The sequence below is a fragment of the Dromiciops gliroides genome, chromosome 1 (genome assembly GCF_019393635.1).
Source record: "Dromiciops gliroides isolate mDroGli1 chromosome 1, mDroGli1.pri, whole genome shotgun sequence".
In the NCBI taxonomy this organism is placed as follows: Eukaryota; Metazoa; Chordata; class Mammalia; order Microbiotheria; family Microbiotheriidae; genus Dromiciops; species Dromiciops gliroides.
In genome coordinates, this window is record NC_057861.1 from 470,699,276 (window position 1) to 470,720,661 (window position 21,386).

At 35.3% G+C, this 21,386-nt stretch overlaps 1 protein-coding gene across 1 annotated transcript in view; it reads right to left on the bottom strand.

The window, feature by feature from the left end:
* The window catches only part of LOC122750520 (fibrillin-2-like), a 137,203-nt gene that overhangs the window by 110,343 nt on the left and 5,474 nt on the right, over positions 1-21,386 (bottom strand). Inside the window, exons 2-9 of the mRNA XM_043997270.1 lie at positions 10,363-10,526; positions 9,383-9,508; positions 7,253-7,378; positions 6,311-6,433; positions 4,989-5,108; positions 3,261-3,392; positions 2,570-2,686; positions 1,508-1,630 (exon numbers count right to left, since the gene is read on the bottom strand). Of these exons, the coding sequence (XP_043853205.1) occupies positions 1,508-1,630; positions 2,570-2,686; positions 3,261-3,392; positions 4,989-5,108; positions 6,311-6,433; positions 7,253-7,378; positions 9,383-9,508; positions 10,363-10,526 (1,031 nt within the window). The remainder of the gene's footprint in view (positions 1-1,507; positions 1,631-2,569; positions 2,687-3,260; positions 3,393-4,988; positions 5,109-6,310; positions 6,434-7,252; positions 7,379-9,382; positions 9,509-10,362; positions 10,527-21,386) is intronic.

Here is a 21,386-nt window from a genome sequence, read left to right on the forward strand (position 1 = left end):
CTGTCTACAGGAGTTTTAAGAGGTATCCCTTATGTTTACTATTTTTTTCTCTCATAACAAATTACCGTTATTGTCACTTCATTGATAACAATAATTTTTCCCTGAATGTTAGTACAATTAATTAAAAAACAATTTTGGTAGTTATAAAATATGGTAATTATTTCTTTAAATAATCACCAAGTTTGGAATTAAATTATTAGTACCACCGCAATTTTAAGCATTGCAATATTTAAAATTATGAGCAAATAAAAGTATTGATTTAGTATATTATATCACATTAAATTCATTATATTATTTGTTATATAATGTTCAATATTATAACTTATTAAAAATGATGACCCAGAGTATAGCCTAAGAGTGACGCTTAATCAAATACTATTAAAGTGGGTCTTGTTTTAAAAGGCCACCTAAGATTATAGATTTAGAACTGGAAAGGACCTCAGAGATCACCTAGTCCAACTCCATTTTACAGATAAGGAAAGAACATTCAAAAATGAGGGACAGAGAGAAGAGGTAAAAAGTGCAAGGAACAGCAAATAAGCCAGTAGAGCTGAACTGTAGATTTAAAGAAGGAAGTAAAGAGTAAGAAGATTATGAAGGTAAGAATGGATCAAATAGTGAGTAGCTTTAAATGACAAACAAAAGAATGTATATTTATCATGGAGCTAATAGGGAACAACTGGAGCTTACTGATTAGGGGTTGACATACTTTCAAAAACCATACTTAGGGGCACCAGCCCTGGAGTCAGGAAGACCTGAGTTCAAATCTAGCCTCAGACACTTGACACTTACTAGCTGTGTGACCCTGGGCAATTCACTTAACTCCAATTGACTCACCAAAAAAAAAATCACCCTTAATTACAAAGTTCTATATATCCACACGTCTACCAAGCATTATCATTTCTATCTTTCATTTAGCTTCAATAAAATTATAAAAAAACTAAAACATCTTTTGTAGCCTGATATTATGAATTACTATTTTCAAAAGTATACAGATGCTATCATAATAAAATGCAAGTTCATGAAAACTATTCAATTCATAGTACTTTTCACACCATCTATTTTTCTAAATCAATAGCTATTCATAATATAACTCTTATGCCACAGGGGTGTAGAATATTTTTGATATTAAGAAAGAGATCCTCATGCTTGAAAAACATTAGAAACTCCAAATAACATGTCTAGTATTTTGTTCCAGTCATACCTATGTATATATTCATAGTAACTATAACCAACTACCAAGGTAGTTGGAAAACAGAAAATAGTGTTAATTAATAATACATTATGAATTTTGTAGCTTGCAGAAAATGAGAAAAATTATACATATTTTATGTTCAATAAAAGTATATGGTAAAAATATAATTGTGTCTATAGTCATAATTAAAATGATCCTTAGTGTAGCTACTGATTTTATTTCATTGCATTGTTTCAAAATAAGGGATAGCATAGAAAAAAATGTTTACCAGTTAAAAGATGTTGGAAAATGTATCTTTGAAATTTTACTAACCTAAGCAAGCAAAGCCATCCCCAGTGAATCCTTCAAAAGAAGCACAGTGGTATGAACCTGATGTGTTCATACTGTGGGCATTTATACTACATTGGTGGTTTCCATTAGAACATTCAGCCAGATCTACGAACCAAGAGAACAAAATAAAATATAAACTAGAACATTTACCCAAAATAAAAATAATAATAATAAATTTGACCTTAATTTAAACTTGTTAACAGAAAAGTGGGTTTTGACTATGCAAAAAGGCACCTAGTAAGTGAACCTGTAAAGTGCACATACTTCCAAGACACCCCTAGAAAATTCATGAACCATTATATAAAAAATGAGCTGTATAAAAATCTAACAAGTATAAAACTTTAAGATAACAAAGGTACTACAATCTTCCTATCCCATGATGAAGATATTTTCTAGCTTCTCAAACCATTTTAGTGATCAAATTAAATTCCTAAGATTGGATTGTTTATCTGTCATAATTTTCATTATATTTGGCAAAGCAATTCATTTATTTCAATGGCATGTAGTCACTGTTTTATTGTTAACTGTTGTGATGTGAAGAGGAAGCAATAATAAGTGGATAATTAGTAGAGTAAATAAGAAGTTGGAAGGAGAATTAAAGGAATTATATGAAAGTAAGAAGGAATGTAGGAAAGGGAGAAGGGTGCTTGGTAGTTTGATAGAACAAGAATGAATAGGTAGCCAAAAACATGAACAGCAAAAACTGTATCTCATACTTTATAATGACACTGATATGAGCCCTAAAGTTAAATAAGCTATGTCTGGTAAATATAAGTAGTATGTATGTACAAAAGACAACCTAAGCAACTAGCCAAACTGAATGATATCATGAATAGAAATAATGAATTTTTCTATACACTTGGTATAGGTACATTAATTGTGATTGAGGGAAATCAATTAGTTTTACTGTTCTTTCAAATTAGTTGAGATAACTGTTGATAAAACACTTTAGATTAGAAAGCAAAAAAATACTTCATAGAATATTATATTTGACTAAATGTAATTTTGTTTCTTAGTAACCAATACTCAGGTTTGCATGCTTACCAACACATCTGATACCATTTCCACCCCAACTTTCTTTGCAGCTAGATTTTAAACTTCCTTGGATATTTAAGTATGAAGCATGCATATTGCAGTTGTGAACACCAACCTCACACTCATCTATATGCAAGAAAACAAGTGTTGGGTTAATAAAAGCAAGATAATGTAGTATAATATTGAAATTTTAAAATAAAAATGTTATGGAAAATTACTAACTCTACTTTCAAATATGTTTTATTAGCACAGTTTAATATAAAATATGAAGACATAATATCTCACATAAGTAATTTTAATATAGTGGAAAGAGTGCTAGTTTGGACATCAGAATACATTCTGCATGTAGATTTAGTAAAAGTCAACAAGATTAGAAGTGGGCTTGATATGAATAGATTATATATGATTAGTTTAATACAACACTCATATCTTACTGAAGCAATTAGACCCATGCATATCAGAACCAGTGAATTATGTACATAGTATGCCAGCTAACTTATCCTGTGACAGTGTACTACAACCAAGTCAACTATATGATCTTCCAGAGGCAATAAGACAGAAGGAAATGTTGTAGTTCATTTATACTGTGGTAAAGTTTTTAGTCACAGTCTATTTGTGTTTACCTAGTATAAGCAATTTAATAGGACAGTGATGATGACAGCTTTTTAAAATGCGAAAAAAAAATGGACACCTGTTTAACACATACCCATATATCCAGTGCTTCCCTTCTTTCCTGAATAGCCCAATTGACAATGACAAATGGAGGGTTCTTTTCTGTTCTCACACTCTCCAAATGTACAGATGTTAGAATCTAAGTGACATTCATTCACATCTATAAGTTTATATTTGAATTATATTGGTTAATATTTACCTATAATAATCATCACATATAATAAAATACCTTTTACTTACAATTGGCCATTAATGGTAGAAATCAAAAGCACTGTTAACATTTAAAATATGTGTTAACTACCCATTTTGTGTAGTACAACCTTGCAGATTATATATATTTGTAAGTTCATGAGATTTAAAACAACAAAAACAATCAAGCATATCCTTCCTGTATATTTCCCAGTTTGTATTACAGGGTTGAGAAATCAAAACACATACAACAAGGGGCAGCTAGGTGGCGCAGTGGCTAAAGCACCAGCCCTGGATTCAGGAGTACCTGAGTTCAAATTCGGCCTCAGACACTTGACACTTACTAGCTGTGTGATCCTGGGCAAGTCACTAAAGCCCCATTGCCCCACAAAAACCCCCCAAAACTAAAAAAACCCACATACAACACAAATACACAAATACCCTCAACATTTAACTCTTCTTTACTTTTCTCAATTTCATAATGATAAACTTTTAAAACAAAGAGCAGAAAATATTTTAATCTACTATTAAATTATCTGCCTCTACTAAAGTCCTAATTTAACGCCTAATTTTAAGATGGAGTCCACCTGAATTCTGAAAGGGAACGTTAAGATTGTAAACTCTGCCAGGTCCTAATAAGTTAGAAAGCATATGAGGCCCAAAAGTCTCTATGTCCATTGATAGAAAGTAGTCTAACTAAAATTTGGCGGGGCTCATCACCACAGCGTTGACTCTTGTCCATTCCTTGGTTGATTTTTATTGGCCTTAACAATTCAAGAAGACTATCTACTAGAATCAGATAGATTTTTAAAGACTTCAACAGAACTAATATAACTTAAATTTCATTGATAATTATATATTTCATATGATTTAATGACCATAAAAGAGGTAGAATATTTTAGAGGAAGCAGGTCATTAGCCTTTGAGTTGAACCTTCTTTGATTACCAGTCTCAGAAACTTAACTAGATGTGCGATTGTTGGAAAGCTTTACCAATTTGGAGCCTTGGGTTACTCATCTGAAAGAAAGCATTTTCAAAATGCTTTCTTTACAATTGTGAAACAAGTAGTGTAAGCATTTGCAAACTATAAAGCCGTAAATAAACAGCAATTATTATTTTACTTGAACTCTCCATTTTAACACAAAAAGCAAAGGGCATATTTTCCTAGTTCAATACAGCAAGCTTTTTCTTTTCTAACTTTTTGGGAAAGTTATTTTTCATAAGAGCATTATATTGTGAAACATGATATACATACATATCCACGAGCAGTGAGTCACAGTATGGTACTGTTGATAGAGCTGATCTTGGAGACAGGAAGATATGCTTTCAAGTTCTGCCTTTGACACATAAAGGCTGTATGATTCTGAGCAAGCCATTTGATTTCCCAGTAATACAAGTTTCAAGATTGTAACTTTGCAAGGAGTTACTGATCTCCATTAGTGGATGAGGGTAGGTTTCCCTTACTAGGAGTTCCCACACTAAATGAATGACAGATCTGTGTCTCCAGCTATCAAATCACATGATTTTTATGATGTATAACTTAATATCTTATTCTTCAAATACCCACCAATACATGTTTTCATATCCATCGAAGTCACAAAACTACCATAACAGGGACTGCCACCAGGAATGTTAGTACATTGGCCACCATCACAGATACCAAGATTTTTTTCACATTCTTCAATATCTAAATAAATAAAATTTGCAACATATAAGAATAAAAGTAATTTTTGAGAATATCAAAGATTACCTGTTTTCATCATTTCTGTAAGATATAAAGGCCACTAAGAGTGGGTGTCAATTAAGGCTCAGTACAAATCTATATCAAGTCCAAATCTCTCTCCAGAATTCCAGTCCAACATTGCTAATTGTAAGACATTTCCAAGTGGATGCCCTGAAGGCACTCAGTATTTCCAAAATGGAATTCATTATATACTCCTTCTCTTCTCTTGCCTCCTCTTTGCACAAATCCTCCTTTTTTCCAAACTTTTATTGAGGGTATTACCTTCCTTTTAGTCACCCAGGTTAGCATCCTTAAAATCATTCCTGACTTCTTCCTCTTTCTCACCCCTAATATCTTATCCTTTATGTTTCTACTTCCAAAATATGTTATAACTTTCCCCATCTCCTCACTTACACAGTCCCTACCCTTACCTATTCTCACCTGGCACAGAGTGTTCTGTTTGGCCAGCCTCCAATCTATTCCCTCTCCAATCAATCCTTCAAACAGATGGCAAACTGATATTCCTAAAATATGGATCTGACCACTTCACTTCCTTACTAAAATTATTAAATGGCTTCCGTTTCCCTAGGATAAAATATAAATTCCTTAGCTAGACAATGATTGGCCAAAATAAGAATCCCACTTTGCCTTTTCATTCTTATTTCACATTATACCCCTTCATATACTCTCCATTGCAGTCAAATTGCCCAAATATTTGTTCCCTATGTACAGAATTCTATCTTTCTACGTTTGAACAAGTGATACCATTGTACCTCCACTCCTTAGTATCCCAATATTACTTCAAAGTACAGCTCAAGTACACACACATACATACACACATATATGTATATTTATATATCTATATCTATATTGATATATATCGATTTTCTGCATTTGCTAATCCCTAGCCTGTTAGTTTTTCCCCCTTTCAGAAATGCTTTGTGTATGTATTTGGTATTTACTTGTGTATATGTTGTAGAATGGAAGGTATTTGAAGACAGGGATTGTTTCATTTTTGTTTTTGTATTACCAGTGTCTAAAATACTGCTTTGTATAAAATAGGCATGAAATAAATGTTTGTTGGGATGAATTAGATTGAATAAAGGCAAATCTGTAAATGCAAACTAACCACGCTGGAGGAAGTGCTGATGTTTTTGCTTCCTTACCTGCACAGGTTCTCATATCTGGCATCAGGGCATACACTTCACTGCAAATACATTCAAAGCTGCCTTCTGAGTTAGTACACTGGGTGTCACAGCCTCCATTCATTATCCTACACTGATCAATATCTGGTAAAAGAACATTTCAACTGTATTATTTTTCAGCTTTTCTTCCTTTGAATACTCACTCACTTCTTATGATGATTTGTTTTTAGTTATTCTAAATTGATATTTGCCTGTACAAACTAGCAGCTGCTTTTGGTAGTATTCTTTTTGACATTTCTCTTATTCCCCCAAGAGTAAAGAAATCAGGAACATAAATGGAAATATCAATGAAATAAAAATACACTGTTGGAAGTTTAGATCTATGACTCCAGTGCAAAGAAAAGAATCACACTGCCTTGTAGAGTTGCTCACTTCCAAATATTAAAACTTTATTTTTAGTTAGTAAACTCAAAACAAAAGTAAACTGTGTCAAAATATTTTACTAATTAAGCAAAAAACCCACAATTAAGAAATAAAAGATGCTTACAAAAAGGACTAAAATAGATAGTGAAAGGATTCTCACTGTTTCTTATTACAAAGGACTACCACGCAATACTATATAAGCATGTTTATGAAATATCCTGAGAGTTCACTGAGTGACTTAGAAGTATGATTGTTTTCCATGGCCCTCATTCATTTTTGTTGTTGTTGTTGTTGTTGTTTGTGAGGCAATTGGGGTTAAGTGACTTGCCCAGTGTCGAAAAGCTAGCAAGTGTCAAGTGTCTGAGGCCAGGCTTGAACTCAGGTCCTCCTGACTCCAGGGCCAGTGCTCTATCCACTGCACAACCTAGCTGCCCCCCCCATTCATTTTTAATGAAATGACTTGTTATCTGTGGTGAGAAAAGTTCTTTTTACTGACTTGAGAAATAAGAATTTAAGGACACTGATGTGCCCACTTCTTACCCACACAGCCTTGCCTGTCTGGAGTTGTTTGATATCCAGGATTACAAGCACACTGGTATGATCCAATCATATTCATAAATCTTCCATTTGTACACAGATTATCACTCAGAGAACCTTCATTTACACCTGCAAAAGGAAAAAAATATGATTCTATGTAACAATATTTTGCAATAACTCACTTAAAAGCATCACAAAGAAATACATAAGAATCCCAGAGCTTATGAAGTCATTTCTCAAAGACAAGGTGATTGTTGTAATAGCAAAAGGATAACATTTATTTCACTATCCATGCTCATGTCTGCTGTTGACAAAAATATAGCAAGCGTCTAAACCCTTACATGTTTTGAATTATTATTTAGTTTATGGTCAATGGTTTTAGTTTAGGGTAAGTTGAAGACAGAGAGGTCTGGAAGTGTTCTGATTCACACTCACTGAGTTTAGGGGAGGTGCATCTGTAGTGGACAAAAAAAGACAGGAAAAGACCGGAAAGTGGCAAGCCTATAGGTAAGCATAGTATTTAATGTTTATTTTTCTGTCCTTTTGCCCTTGAGAAATCTTTTAGCTCATCATGTTGGCTGACTATAGGTTTTGGAGATACAATAAGATGCTGAGCATGCACAAGCTGTACTTCCTCAAGACTATTTACTGGCGACTAAGAATGCCTGAGATTAGCGCTGCAGAGTTGACTGGTATTAATTTTGGGTCAACTTGCTAACTGGACCAAGGAGAGCAAAAGGGAGAACAGTCGCTCTTACCATGTTTACCCTGATTTACTTTTAAGCAATGTGGGACTCAAGAGATCCAGATCTGGGCATACATACCCCTTTCCTTATCCTTCTAACACTGGTTGATTAAATGGGAAGAGTTTGGAATGTCTGGAGGCAGAGGGTCACAATGCACAAATTCTTAACAATTTGATTTTGATACAGTTGGAACCATAGATTTCCTGTTTTTAAAAATATCCTGAGCAATATTTCGCATGACTCTCGATAATTGAATCTGGGCAGTATAATTATTTTAAATAAGTTGTCCAGCTCAACAGTAGAGGAATGTTTGTATGCTTAGTGCCCTCTGGTGACCAGTTGTGATAATGCAATCTTTTAGTCAGATGAGATTTCTTGGTTGGTGACTTGAGAAGGCCACTTGGTGAACCATTTAGATACTATATTCCCTTGCTGGATGATGAAGTGATGCACTGAACTTCTACAGAGTTGAGACAAGCAGCACACAAAATAATGTGAATAACTGGGACATGTCAATGCCCTAAGTATCACATAGATGTTTATATGTGTGTATTTCCATTTTTATAAGAATCAGCAAAGAAACTGAGTACCAGAGAGCAAAGAAAATGCACATGCACAAAAATTTTGTCCTTTACTATAAAAATAAAGACTCATAAGTTTAGAAACTGATATATAACACAGGGAAAGGAAAGGAATAAGAATTTAAGTGCCTATTATGTGTCAGGCACTATGCTAAGCACTTCACAAATATCTCATTTAATAGGTATGGAGTCAGAGCAGATATGGCAAGGGAGCATTTTTTATGTGTATGTGCATGTGGGTGTACTAAACATATTTGGGTATGATCACAGGGGTATGAGCAAATAGATTCTTGAAAATAGTATCATATGTCTCTCTTGTCTCCTAGTATCTAGAACTTTTGAGTCTATGTACAGTAGGCAGGTGATTTTTTTCTAATAAAGCTATAATAACTTAAAATTCAATTTGTTCTATTGTGTGGTACTGTATTTGAGATCAAATAAAATCAATTATAAAAAGCAATCTGAATAGGGATGTAGTAGGATTGAATTACTAAAATCCAAATTATGAAGGTTCTTTTATGAATAGAAAATCCAGCTTTAGAACTAAAAGGGACCTAAAAGACATTGGATCCAACTTCCTTATCAGTTTCTGAGGAAATTGATGCCGAGAGTGATTAAATGATTTGCCTAAGGTAACAAATGTCTTTATTTTCTCAGGCTTTCTTCCTACAAGTAGGCCAAAACCAGATTTCCTGAGTAAATGATAGACAAATTCATGCAACAAATACTGTAGAATACAATACGAAGCCTCATTTTCTGATTATGATTTATTCAATTCTGTGGATACATAGTGGGGACCAACTCACCCGCATAATCCTCATGTGGTGATGATTGTTCATGCCCAAGTGAGCAGTCACATTCAAAGCTGCCTTCTGTGTTCACACAGTTTCTACCTCTACAAAGTAGAGAATTACGTTCATATTCATTAATGTCTGAAAAGTGAATGTTGTCCATTAAGTGATTTTTAGAAAAAAATAGTACAGAATGGGAAAAATAATAATTGTTTGAAAATGAGTGACCTTAAGAAAAAAATGAAGCAATATATAAGTTTTCACTTGTGATAGGCCCTCTATCTTCAAATATAGTACTGGAAGAACCTAGTAACTAGTAAAAGTTCTAAAAGAAATTAGTAAAAGTTGCTAAATTATTAAGTACTGAGTAGTTTAGTGGCTTGAGGAGGAAGGCAGTGGTGAAGAAAAAAGTATCACAAACTAGAAAAGGAAAGCAACACATACTCATCACTAATAGAAGAAAAGATTTTGTTTTCTTTTAGTGTTAATTTTCAGGATTATTAAATTAATGTAAAATTTTAGGAACAGGCAATTGCTATCCAATGAATATCCACTAAAGGGGTCAGATTAAACATCAATATAGAAATGTATAATTCACAACATCCTGAAAAATGAGTTAAAATACTACACAATTAGGGTTGCAATAATCCAAAACTGAAGGTGTCAAACTCTGGGGTAAGGAAATAATAATTCCTATAAAACCTTATAAATTTTAATAAAAAAACTGTGTGAATCTAGTTTATTTGTTGATTTTAGATCTCCATGAATAAATGCAATCCAATATTATTATTTTACTACCATGAGAAGCCATGTCATAAGTTGTCATTTCAGTGAGTTAAGAGCAAGCAGGGAACACATTTTTTGTTTCATCAATTTATTCTGTTACATCTTGATCCACAGCTATGTGGCAAGCATTCTCTAAGATAGGCATGGTCAAGATAATGAGTCTATGCTACTTTTGCTTCAAGTTTTTCAAGCAAGCCAACCATACTTACCAATACAATTCTGCATCTTCATGAACCCGTTTTCATGGCCTTCAGAACACTCACACTCAAAACTGCCTGGAGTATTGACACAAGTACCACTTCCACAAAGGTGAGGGGAAATCTTGCATTCATCAATGTCTGATTTTAAAGACTTAAATAGACTGAAGTGAGCACTAGTTAAAAGGGTAAGATTTCACTTTTCGGGGAAAGGTATGGCTCATTTGAAATGTCAATAAAGTCTGTGTCATATAGGACAAAGATATGTTCAGATGACCAGGAGCAGGGGGGATCAGGGGAACTGAGCCTGGGGTTCATTCCTCTTCCCAACTGTCAAAACTGTCACTGGCAACTGGCAATAGGTACCTTTCTGTGGTCAGAATTCTGGAACCAAATGGATAGTGTTGTTGTTTTTTTAACTAGACTTTATTTCTTCCTGGATTGAAAATGACAAAACATTAAGGAGAAGGACAAGGTTAGCTAAGGTGATGACAACCAAAGTCAGATGATATTTTGAGACACTTCAAGTGTTTTGGAGAATCCATTGTGTTGACTGTTTAGCAACAGCTAAAATGCCCCACTGATTGGAAGTAGTTGAAGACAAGGATCCTATGAGCAGAGGTGTTAAAGTAATTCATAGACAAAAGGAAAAGAGTCAAAAGGGTATATTCAGTTATCTATTTAGTCATATCAATACAAAATGTTAGCAGTTCATCTTCCAAAAACAATTACAATTAACTTACTCTGTTTTTTTTGCTATTACAAATCTATAATATAGTTTAAAACACTAAAAACTGTATTCTTTAAAAATGTAAGTTAGCTTATTCACAAACTGAATGAGACTGTGAGATACAGTAACAACCTGTTAAATTAGTAGACTCTTCTCAGGGAAGAGCATGCCCATATAAGGAACAGCAAGGCAATATTATCAAGTGAACTACGTCACCTCAAGAATGTGAGAAAAGTTAAGGTTTTCAGGATTAGAGGGAAAACTGGTATAAACCAGCTCAAGCTGACTCTCAAAAAGTAGGTAAAAGTTCAACCCTAGTCACTACTGTGCTTGCTTAACAGACTTATTAATATTAACTTTTCCTCCCAAGCCTAAAATCTTCACCCCATTTTCAATCATGGGTTGCATGAAGGTATATGTGTATTGGAGGAGTAACATATCAAGGAGAATTTAGTTAGAACTCTTCCAAGAAGATTATGAACTTGAGCCTAGCAACCTAGAGTGACTCAGGGGAGGAGGGATTTACTGAGTTAGGGTTTAGGATAAATAGGAGCACACTCTCAGCACTCACACTCACTGATTGTTTTTATTGTGGGTGCCTATTCTCAAGAGAAAGCAATAAAAAGCTTTTGTCATACCAATGTTACCTCTGAAAGAATTTATTTTGAGAAGGTAGACTGCACCTGTTTCTTACAAGATCAAACTAAGGTGTAGCTACTGTTTATCAATACACAGCAAAGAAAATACTTTACATAAACAGAATTAACTGATCTTCCTGATCTGATAAAATATCGGTTAAATAAAATTCAACATATGGCCTTTATTTTTTGAAAGTAGACAAAAACTATCCTAAATGTATTTGGAATTCAGTTGCTATTATATTCTTATGTTTCAGTTTTAAAATACTTCTCAAAGAATTTGATCATTGGGCCTTTTAAAAAATCTTACATAAGTAATTTGTGTTAATTATTTAAAATTACTTCTGAGCATTCTTGCTAGGAAACCTTTATTTTTTTCTTTTTATTCATTTATTTATTTGGTGACAAATATTACTTAAATTACATAAATAAACCACTGTCAGTTAAAATTAAAAGGGAAATAAGTTAACTGGGGGAAAAAGTTTTGCAGCAAGACTTTTTCATAAAAGTCCTATATTCTATAAAATATTAAAAAGATTTAAATTTAAAAGACAGATAAATGCTTGACGGTTATGAACATGAAATTTTCAAAGAAAGAAATCAAATCAACAATCATGAAAAAATTCTTCAAATAATTAATAATTGGAGAAAAGCAAAATTAACAAAAAAAAAGAAAGTGACCATTGTCAGAGAAGCTGCTGGAATACAGGTAAACCAGTGCACTTTTTGGCGGGGTTGTGAATTGGCCCAGCTATTGTAAGGGGCTATAACTATATCTATACTGTCTAAAATATCTAATGAGTGGTTGCCAATAAATTATAAGTTTTAGCAAGAGTTTAGACTTTTAAGCATTTATTAAGGAGAATAAGAATTTAGTGGAGAGAGAAAGGCCTACATTCATCTATCTATCAAAGGGAGAGCACACTTTTTAGCTCCACTCTCCACCAGAGTCCTGAAGAAAGAGAGCAAGAGAGCCAGCCTCGCTCCTTCTTCCTCACACAAGCAAATGTCACTTCCTGACACACACCCAAAAAAAGCCGAATGGCTTGCCCTCAGATGCCTTCTCCTCATGGTGGAGCTTTCCTACAGTAGCTCTCCAGCACGTGGCATCATTCCAATCGTTACACTATTCTAGAAAGCAATTTGGAATTATGCCCCAAAAGTCACTTAATTTTGTATAACCTTTGATCAGCTAATATAAGTTTTTACCCCAAACAGATCAGATAAAAAGGAAAATTACTCATATGCATGAAGATTGTAGGAGTTTTTTTTTTTCTTAAAGAGTAGAAATGAAAAATAAGGATGCTGCCCATCAAATGGGAAATAGCTGAACAAATTAGTGAATGTAATACAATATGATTGTGCTATAAGAAATAATGACAGGAGCTGCTAGGTAGCACAGTAGATAAAGCACTGGTCCAGGATTCAGGAGGACCTGAGTTCAGATCTGGCCTCAGACACTTGACACTTACTAGCTGTGTGACCCTGGGCAAGTCACTTAACCCTCACTGCCCTGCAAAAAAAAAAAAGAAAAAAAAGAAATAATGACAAAGTCATATGAACCAATGCAGGGTGAAATGACCAGAACAAAGAGAATGATATATACAAAAACAAAAAATTTATAGTGCAAAATATTTTGAAAGACTTAAGAACACTGATAAAAAATTTCAGAGAACAGATGATAAAGCATAGTACATTGCGATGCAGAATGAAACATGTATTTTCACAATGGTTAAAGTCAGTCAGTAAACATTTAGTAAGCACTTATTATGTGTTGGGCACTGTGCCGAGAAAGGTAAAAATCAATCCCTGCTATCAAAGAGTTCACAATCCAAAGGAGAAGACAACAAGCAAACAACAATGTGCAAACAAGCTATAAAGAAGATTAAATTAAAATAAATATCAGAGTGAAGGCATTAGAATTAAGGATAGGAAAAAGCTTCCTTTAAAAGGTAGGATTTTAAATACATATATAACCCATATCTGATTGTGTGCTGCCTCAAAGAGGGGGGAGGGGAAGGAGGGAAAGAGAGATAAAAATTGAAACCCAAAACTATAAATAAAAAGGTTTTACATTAAAAACAAACAAATAAATATATATATATATATATATATATATATATATGAATAAATGAATAAATAAAAGGCAAGATTTTAGCTGAGACTTGAAGGAATCTAGGAGGAGGAGAAGCAAAGGGAAAACCTTCCATGAATGGGTGTCAATCAGTGAAAATGCCCAGAGTCAAGAGATAGAGTGTCTTGTGTGAAGAGCATCAAAATCTGGTGTCACTGGCTCAAAGTGTACAGTGGATATTAGGTGTAAGACTGAATAGTAGAGGGGAGAAGTTAGGAGGTTATGGATGGCTTAAAAACCCCCAAAAGAATTTATAGTTGATCCTGGAGATGATCCATGGAGTTTATTGAGTAGGTGGTAATGTCTGACTAAGCTCTAAGCCTTCACAATGCCTGCTTCAACCACCTTCATGGCCATTGGAGCAAACTGTTCTCATCTGCCCATTCAGCTAAGAAAAGTCTTAACATGCTTGGAATAGGCATCCCCCTATTTCACTGAATGGGTTTGAGGCCTGTGGGTTACCCTCAATCTGGTTTACCATGTCTGTTGAGATGGTTTACTGGGGTATAGGGTGTTGCCACTGCACATGCTACTGCTCTTAGAGTCACGGGTGAGAGCTTATGCCAGGTAGATAACACAAGTAGATGAACAGTCTTGAAAAGGGCTTGGCAAGCCTACACCAGAGGTGCTGGTCCTTCTTAAATACTGCAGAACACCCTATGGTACATAGTAGGTGCTATATAAATGCTTATTTCCTTTTCTTTCTTTTTTCCTTGGGATTTATGCTTTGTAGTGGAATCTCTGAGTCAAAATGTATGGATTTTTTTTTCCTCATTTTATTTGCATAGAGGCAAACTATTTTCCAGGCCACTAGGTGGCGCATTAGATAGAATTCTGGACCTGGAGTCAGGAAGACCTAAATTCAAATCCAGTCTCTGACACTTAGTGACTTAACCCTGTTTGCTTCAGTTTCCTCATCTGTAAAATGAGTTGGAGGGGTCAGCTAGGTGGTGCAGTGGATAAAACATTGGCCCTGGATTCAGGAGAGCCTGAGTTCAAATCTGTCCTCAGACACTTGACACATACTTTCTGTGTGACCCTGGGCAAGTCACTTAAACATCATTGCCCTGCAAAAAGAGAGAGAGAGAGAGTGTTGGAGAAAATCCCAAATGGAGTCATGAAGATTAGGTAGGACATGACTAAAACGACTGAAAAACAACAAATTATTTTCCAAAGTGGATGTAGAGAAAATATTTATTGCAGCAATTTTTGTGGTGGCTAAGAATTGGAAATTGAGGGGATGCCCATCAATTGGGGAATAACTGAACAAATTGTGGTATATTATTATGATGGAATACTATTATGCTATAATAAATGACAAGCAGGATGATTCCTGAAAAATCTGGAAAGATTTACATGAACTGATACAAAGTGAAATAAGAAGAACCAGGAGAAAATGTACATAGTAACAGCAATATTGTATGATGAAAAACTGTGAATGACTTATCCTCAGCAATACAATGATCCTAGATAATCCCAAAGGACTCATCATGAAAAATGCTATCTGACTCCAGAGAAAAAACTGATGGAGTCTGAATGCAAATGGAAGCATACTTTTTTTATATTTTATATTTTGCTTTGTGTTTTCTTTTACCATATGATTAATATGGAAATATGTTTTGCGGACTACACTTGTATAAACTATTTAAAATTGTCTTCTCGACAAGGGGCAGAGGAGAGAGGGAAAGAATTTAGAACCCAAAATTTTGAAAAATGAGTGTTAAAATTTGCTTTATATGTAATTGGGGAAAATGATAAAAAAGAGGAAGAGGGAGAAGCAGAAGAAGAGGAAGAGGGAAAAAAGAGGAAGAAGAAGAGGAGGTAGAGGAGGAAGAAGAAGAAAGGAGGAAGGAAGAGGAAAAAGGAAAAGAGGAGGAGGAAGAGGAAGAGGAGGAAGAAGAATTGGGATGTGTGTATGTGTGTGTGTGTGTGTGTGTGTGTGTGTGTGTGTGAAGTAAGTGGAATAATGTATATTAAAGTTGGAAAAGTAAATGGGGGTCAAGTTCTAAAGAAATTTAAATGTTAAAAAGAACAATTAATGCTTTATTCTTCGAGTCAATAAACATGTCTTAATTGTCTACCCTGTAGTAGGTCCTTTGCCCCCAAGGTTCTCACATTCTAATAGGGGATTATGTGTAAACAAGTTATACAGAGAATAAACAGGAAATAATTAAAGGAGGGAAGACACTAAAATTAAGAGAAGGTAGGAGGGGATTCTAGTAAATAAGATTTTAGTTGGTACTTGAAAGAAGCTAGGGAAGCCAAGAGACAGAGATGAGGGTGAGCATTTTAGGCATGTGGGACAGTGAGAGAACATGTCCAGAGCTGAGAGATGGAGTCTCTCATTTGAGGAACAGCAAGGAAGTCATTGTCACTGGAGTGAAGAGTATATGTTGGGGAGTAAAAGGAAAGAAGACTGGAAAGACAGAGGAGGGCTAGGTTATGAAGAGTTCTGAATGCCCTAAAGACATTTTGTATTTGATGCTGGAAATGAAAGATAGCCACTGGATTTTATTAAGTAGAAGGGGCGGTGATAGGGGTGGAGATATACTTCAGGAAAACTAATTTGGCAGCTCAGTGGAGGATTAACTGGAATTGAGAGAGGCTTAGGGCAGGCAGCTCCACCAGCTGGCTACTGCAGTATTCTAAGCATGAGGTGATAAGGGTGGTGGCATTATCAGAGGAAGGAAGGGGGCATATTCAAGAGATGTTGCAAAAATGAGATTGATAGGCTCTGACAACCTATTAGATATAGAGGATAATGATAGTGAAAATTAAGGATGACACCTAGGCTGAAGGATTAGATGGATGACACTACCCTTGATAGTAATAGGAAAGTATGTAGGGGAGAAGACACCTGGAGTTGTAAAACAGAAGTCAGCAGAGAGGGTAGAGTGGATAGGTAAATTTAAGGATCATCAGGATAGAAAGAGTAAGTAAATCCATGGTAATTTATGAGATCACTAAGTACTGTAGAGGGAGAAAAGATGAGTGCTCAGGGCAGAATCCTGTGGGACACCTGTATTTAGAGGGCATGATCCAGATTAAGATATATCAAAGGAGACTGAGAAGGAGCAATTTGTTAAGTAGGAGGAGAACCAGGAGAGAATGATGTTTTGAAAAACCAGAGAGAAGAGAGCATCAAGTAGAAGAGGGTGGGTGTTCAACACTGTCAAAGCCAACAGAAAGGTCAAAGAAAAGGTCATGGGTATGGCAATTAAGAAATCATTGCTGACACAGGAGAGAGTAGTTTCAGTGGAATGATGAGGTTAGAAGCCAGACTGTAAGGTAATTGTAAGGAGAGAGAGAGAGAAGAGAGAAAATGAAGGTACCTACTATAGATAGCTTTTCAAGGAATTTAGCCAAAAAGGGCAGAAAAGATATGAAGAATCAAGTGAGGGATTTTTGAGAATGGGGGAGACATGACCTTGTTTGGAGGCAGTAGGGAAGAACATGGAACATAGGGAAAGATTTAAAATAAGTGATAAGGTTTGTTGTTTGTCCTTGGCATTGGAAGAGGATAATGACATCAGGATGATGTCATGCCTTGCACTGAATTGGATTTCAGTGAGGGAGGGCTGAAGTGATAGAGTAGGGATGATAAAAAGGGTAATCTGATAGAGGGGATGGGATAAAATAAGACATATCTGACTCTGTGTCTTGCAGACACATGGCAAAGGGCCCATAGAGAAAAGTCCAGGGAGATGTGAAAGCACTAGGGTGTTTAGAAAGCCCCCATATGATAAGAAAGCTCCGGAGCATGGACCCTGTAAGCCCTGGGTAGTGGCAGAAAACAGTAGTATGGTACCACTCAGGTCAATGGTCCAAGTCAAGAAGTTTCAGCTTCCCTAACCCTCTGTTCTGAGACCCCACAGTGATCCTTGAAGAACAAAGGCTATAAATAAAAATTATGGGGGCCTAACCCCAGAAAGTAAAGGTCAGCATAGGCGAGACCACACAAAGTCCACTACTCTTCCTGACAGGGGTGGATCCTGGCCCTAGCAAAAGCCCCCATTCACAAATGAATAAATCAAACACTAACCAGTATATATCATTGTGGATATACAGATTCCACCCACACACACACATGCACACCCACAAAGAAGTAGCAAATAACTGTAATAGCTGAAAGTGGTGACTCAAAGGAGGAAAACAATGCATTTTCCACAAGGACTACTTGCAGCAGAAATGTAGTTAGGGATCACAAATGAAATAAAAACTAAGGAGGAAAGAGCTGGAAACTAAAATAAAGAGAATAGATAAGAAAACAGTAAACTTTGTTTTGTTTTTATTTTTGTTTTGGGGTTTTTTGTTTGTTTGTTTTTTTGGTGAGGCAATTGGGGTTAAGTGACTTGCCCAGGGACACACAGCTAGTAAGTGTCAAGTGTCTGAGGCGGGATTTGAACTCAGGTCCTCCTGAATCCAGGGCCGGTGTTCTATCCACTGTGCCACCTAGCTGCCCCAAAATGGTAAACTTTAATTAACAGACTCCTGAAAATTCAGTATAAATCAAATAAATCACTGACTCCCTGAGACAGCAAGAAATATTAGATTGAAAAATGCCAAAGATTTGATAAAAATCCAAATATTGAAAAAAAATCTGTAATCTCTGATATAAAAAATGAACTGCAAAATAGGACAAGAGATAATTTAAAAATCATTTGACTCCATCACAAACGCCCCCCCCCCAAAATAAAAAGCCTTGGACACCAGATTTCAAGAAATTGTAAGACAAATTTTTGCAGAGGGCAAAATGAAGGTAGAAAAAATCCAGTGATAACATTTTGAACAAAACTCCCAAAGGAAAAATTTCAGGAATATCATAGCACATTAGAGATAAAAATGCTGCAAGACACCAGAAAGAACCAATTCAAGTACTAAGGAACCCTAGTCAGTATCACACTAGATGTAGCAGCTAATATGAGAGATCTCATAATATAATATTTCAAAAGGAAAGGCCCAAAGGCTTACAACCAAGAATAGAGTATTCTGAAAGGGTGAGTTGAATCTTCTAGGGAAAAAAAGGAAATCTTTAATGGAATAGAGGACTTTCAAAAGCCTTTCTCTTCTTCCCTCCCTTTCTAATTCCTTCCTTCTTTCTGTCCTTCCCTCTCCGCTTCCTTCCTTCCCTGTCCCTTTCCTTCTTTTCTTGGAAGCTCAACATACTGATGCCAAGTTAGGGCAGACACCTGATCATTTTAGTGCCTTTCAGCTCAGAAATTTCAGGCTCAAGAGATCTGCCATTCTCAAGCTTTCTGGTAGCAGGAATTGTGGGCACACAATTAACGAGTAAAGTGAGTAAAACTAGAAGAACAACTTATACAAGAACAACATTGGAAAGATTTAAGAACTCTGATTACTGCAATATCTCTAGAAGATTTATGATGTGTGGGGGCCAAATTTAATATAGGGAGAGTTAATTGAGTGGCTCACTGTAATATTGGGGTCCCAGAAATAATAAAGGACCTCTAGGTCCAAAGCTCCTTCCCCTGTGAACTGCCTTTTTAGATATTTCTCCCAGACCAATAAGAAAGAAGGCTAACAGCCTCTTTTCCACAAACAAATCAGGTTTTATTAATGGGAATATAATAAACAGCAAAGGTGAAATGAATAAAATCAAAGACAAGGGAATAGGGAAAAAGAAATACGGATAATCCCCCAACTCTGACCTAAGTCTATACAATCCCCAAACTCACTTCCAGTCCAGCTAATTCAAAAGAGCAGGGCTCCTATGTTAACTCACCACCTGGGGTCCGTAGCTTCAATGACAAACAGCTTTTCAATCTGGGCCCACAGGACAAAACTGCTAAGAAAGAACCTCTTTCTTGTCTGCTCCTGCAGCTCGCCCCACCAGAAAGAAAGTGACTCCAGAAAAAAAGTGAGCTCCCCTCAGCAAGTATTTACTCTCCCTCTACCAAAAGGGGAGGTCCTTCAAACTGCCTGTGGAAAGTGGTTTCTCCAGCTGACATCAGCAGCATACTTTCCTCAGGACAGGACAGGTGTGGCCCATCTCAATCAGTCTGCCAAATTCCATTATCTTACCACAGATGGAACATGTTATTCACACTTTCTAACAGAGAGGTGACATATTCAAGGTACAAAAATAATATATTTTTGGACTTGGTGATTTTGTGGATTTGTTTTGCTTGATTATACTTATTTGTTACAAAGTATTGCTGTTACTATTTCTCTCAGTTTTTACTTGGGTGGGACGGAGGAAGGACATTAGGAATAATGATACACCTCCCCCCAAAAAAAGGCCATCAAAATAATTTTAATGCATAAAGATATCAAAAGGAAACACATACAGGATAGTTTTGAAATATGTATAATTATTATATAATATTTAAAAGTTAAATGGTATTAAAAAGCAATTCACAGATTCAAAAAAATCCTTTTTTTTATTCTGCCATGTATACAGAGTTTTGATATTTAAGTTCAGAGTAAAAATAATTTGGGGGGGCAGGGCAATGAGGGTTAAGTGACTTGCCCAGGGTCACACAGCTAGTTAGTGTCAAGTGTCTGAAGCCGGATTTGAACTGAGGCACTCCTGAATCCAGGGCCAATGCTTTATCCACTGTGCCATATAGCTGCCTGTAAAACTAATTTTTTAAGTAAAAGTGGGAGACTTTGAATTCTTAGGAGCGGATTTTACAAAGTATAAATTTAGATTGGAAACAGAAAGGAGTAATTTTCTGATAATAACTTTCATTCATTTATTGCTAAAGGTAAACTAAGACCAGAATATATATCTTATTATAATTAAACCTTTTATTATTTTAGATGAAAAAATGTTCCTACATGAATTAGGAAAGGCAAAAAAAAATGTAAAGCACTTTTTTGCACTATTGAAGAGACATGGATAACAAGTTTTTTCAATGGTCACATAGATTTCTTTATGAAAATACCACCTGGGATGGTATTTTATGCATCTATTTCTTTTCTTTTTAAAAAAAATTTTTAATTTCTTTTTTTTGCAAGGCAATGAGGGTTAAGTGACTTATACAGGGTCACACAGCTAGTAAGTGGAAAGTGTCTGAGGCTGAATTTGAATTAAGGTCCTCCTGCCTCCAGGGCCAGTGCTTTATCCACTGTGCCACCTAGCTGCCACTGCATCTATTGCTTTTCAATTATTAAGTATAATTTTTAGAGGGAAAAATGAATATTTAATGAGATAAAGAACTTTAAAGTATTCCTGAAGAAAATTCCAGAGCTGAGTAAAAAATATGATATTCAAACATAAGACTCAAGAGAAGAATAAAAAGACAAACATAAAAGAGAACTCATGAAGACTCAATAAGGTTAAATTGTTTACATCATTTACTTTTGTTAATGTAAGGTTAAATAAGGTTAAATGTGTTTATATGGGAAGATGATACACATAATTTGTAAGAATTTTATTATTATTAATGGTAATTAGAAGGTGTCTACATAGACAGAGGGCAGGTGTGTGAGTAATATATTGAGATGATCCCCCCAAAAAGAATGTAGGGGTAAAAAAGGGGGAAAGGAAAGGGAGGAAAATAATCTCACA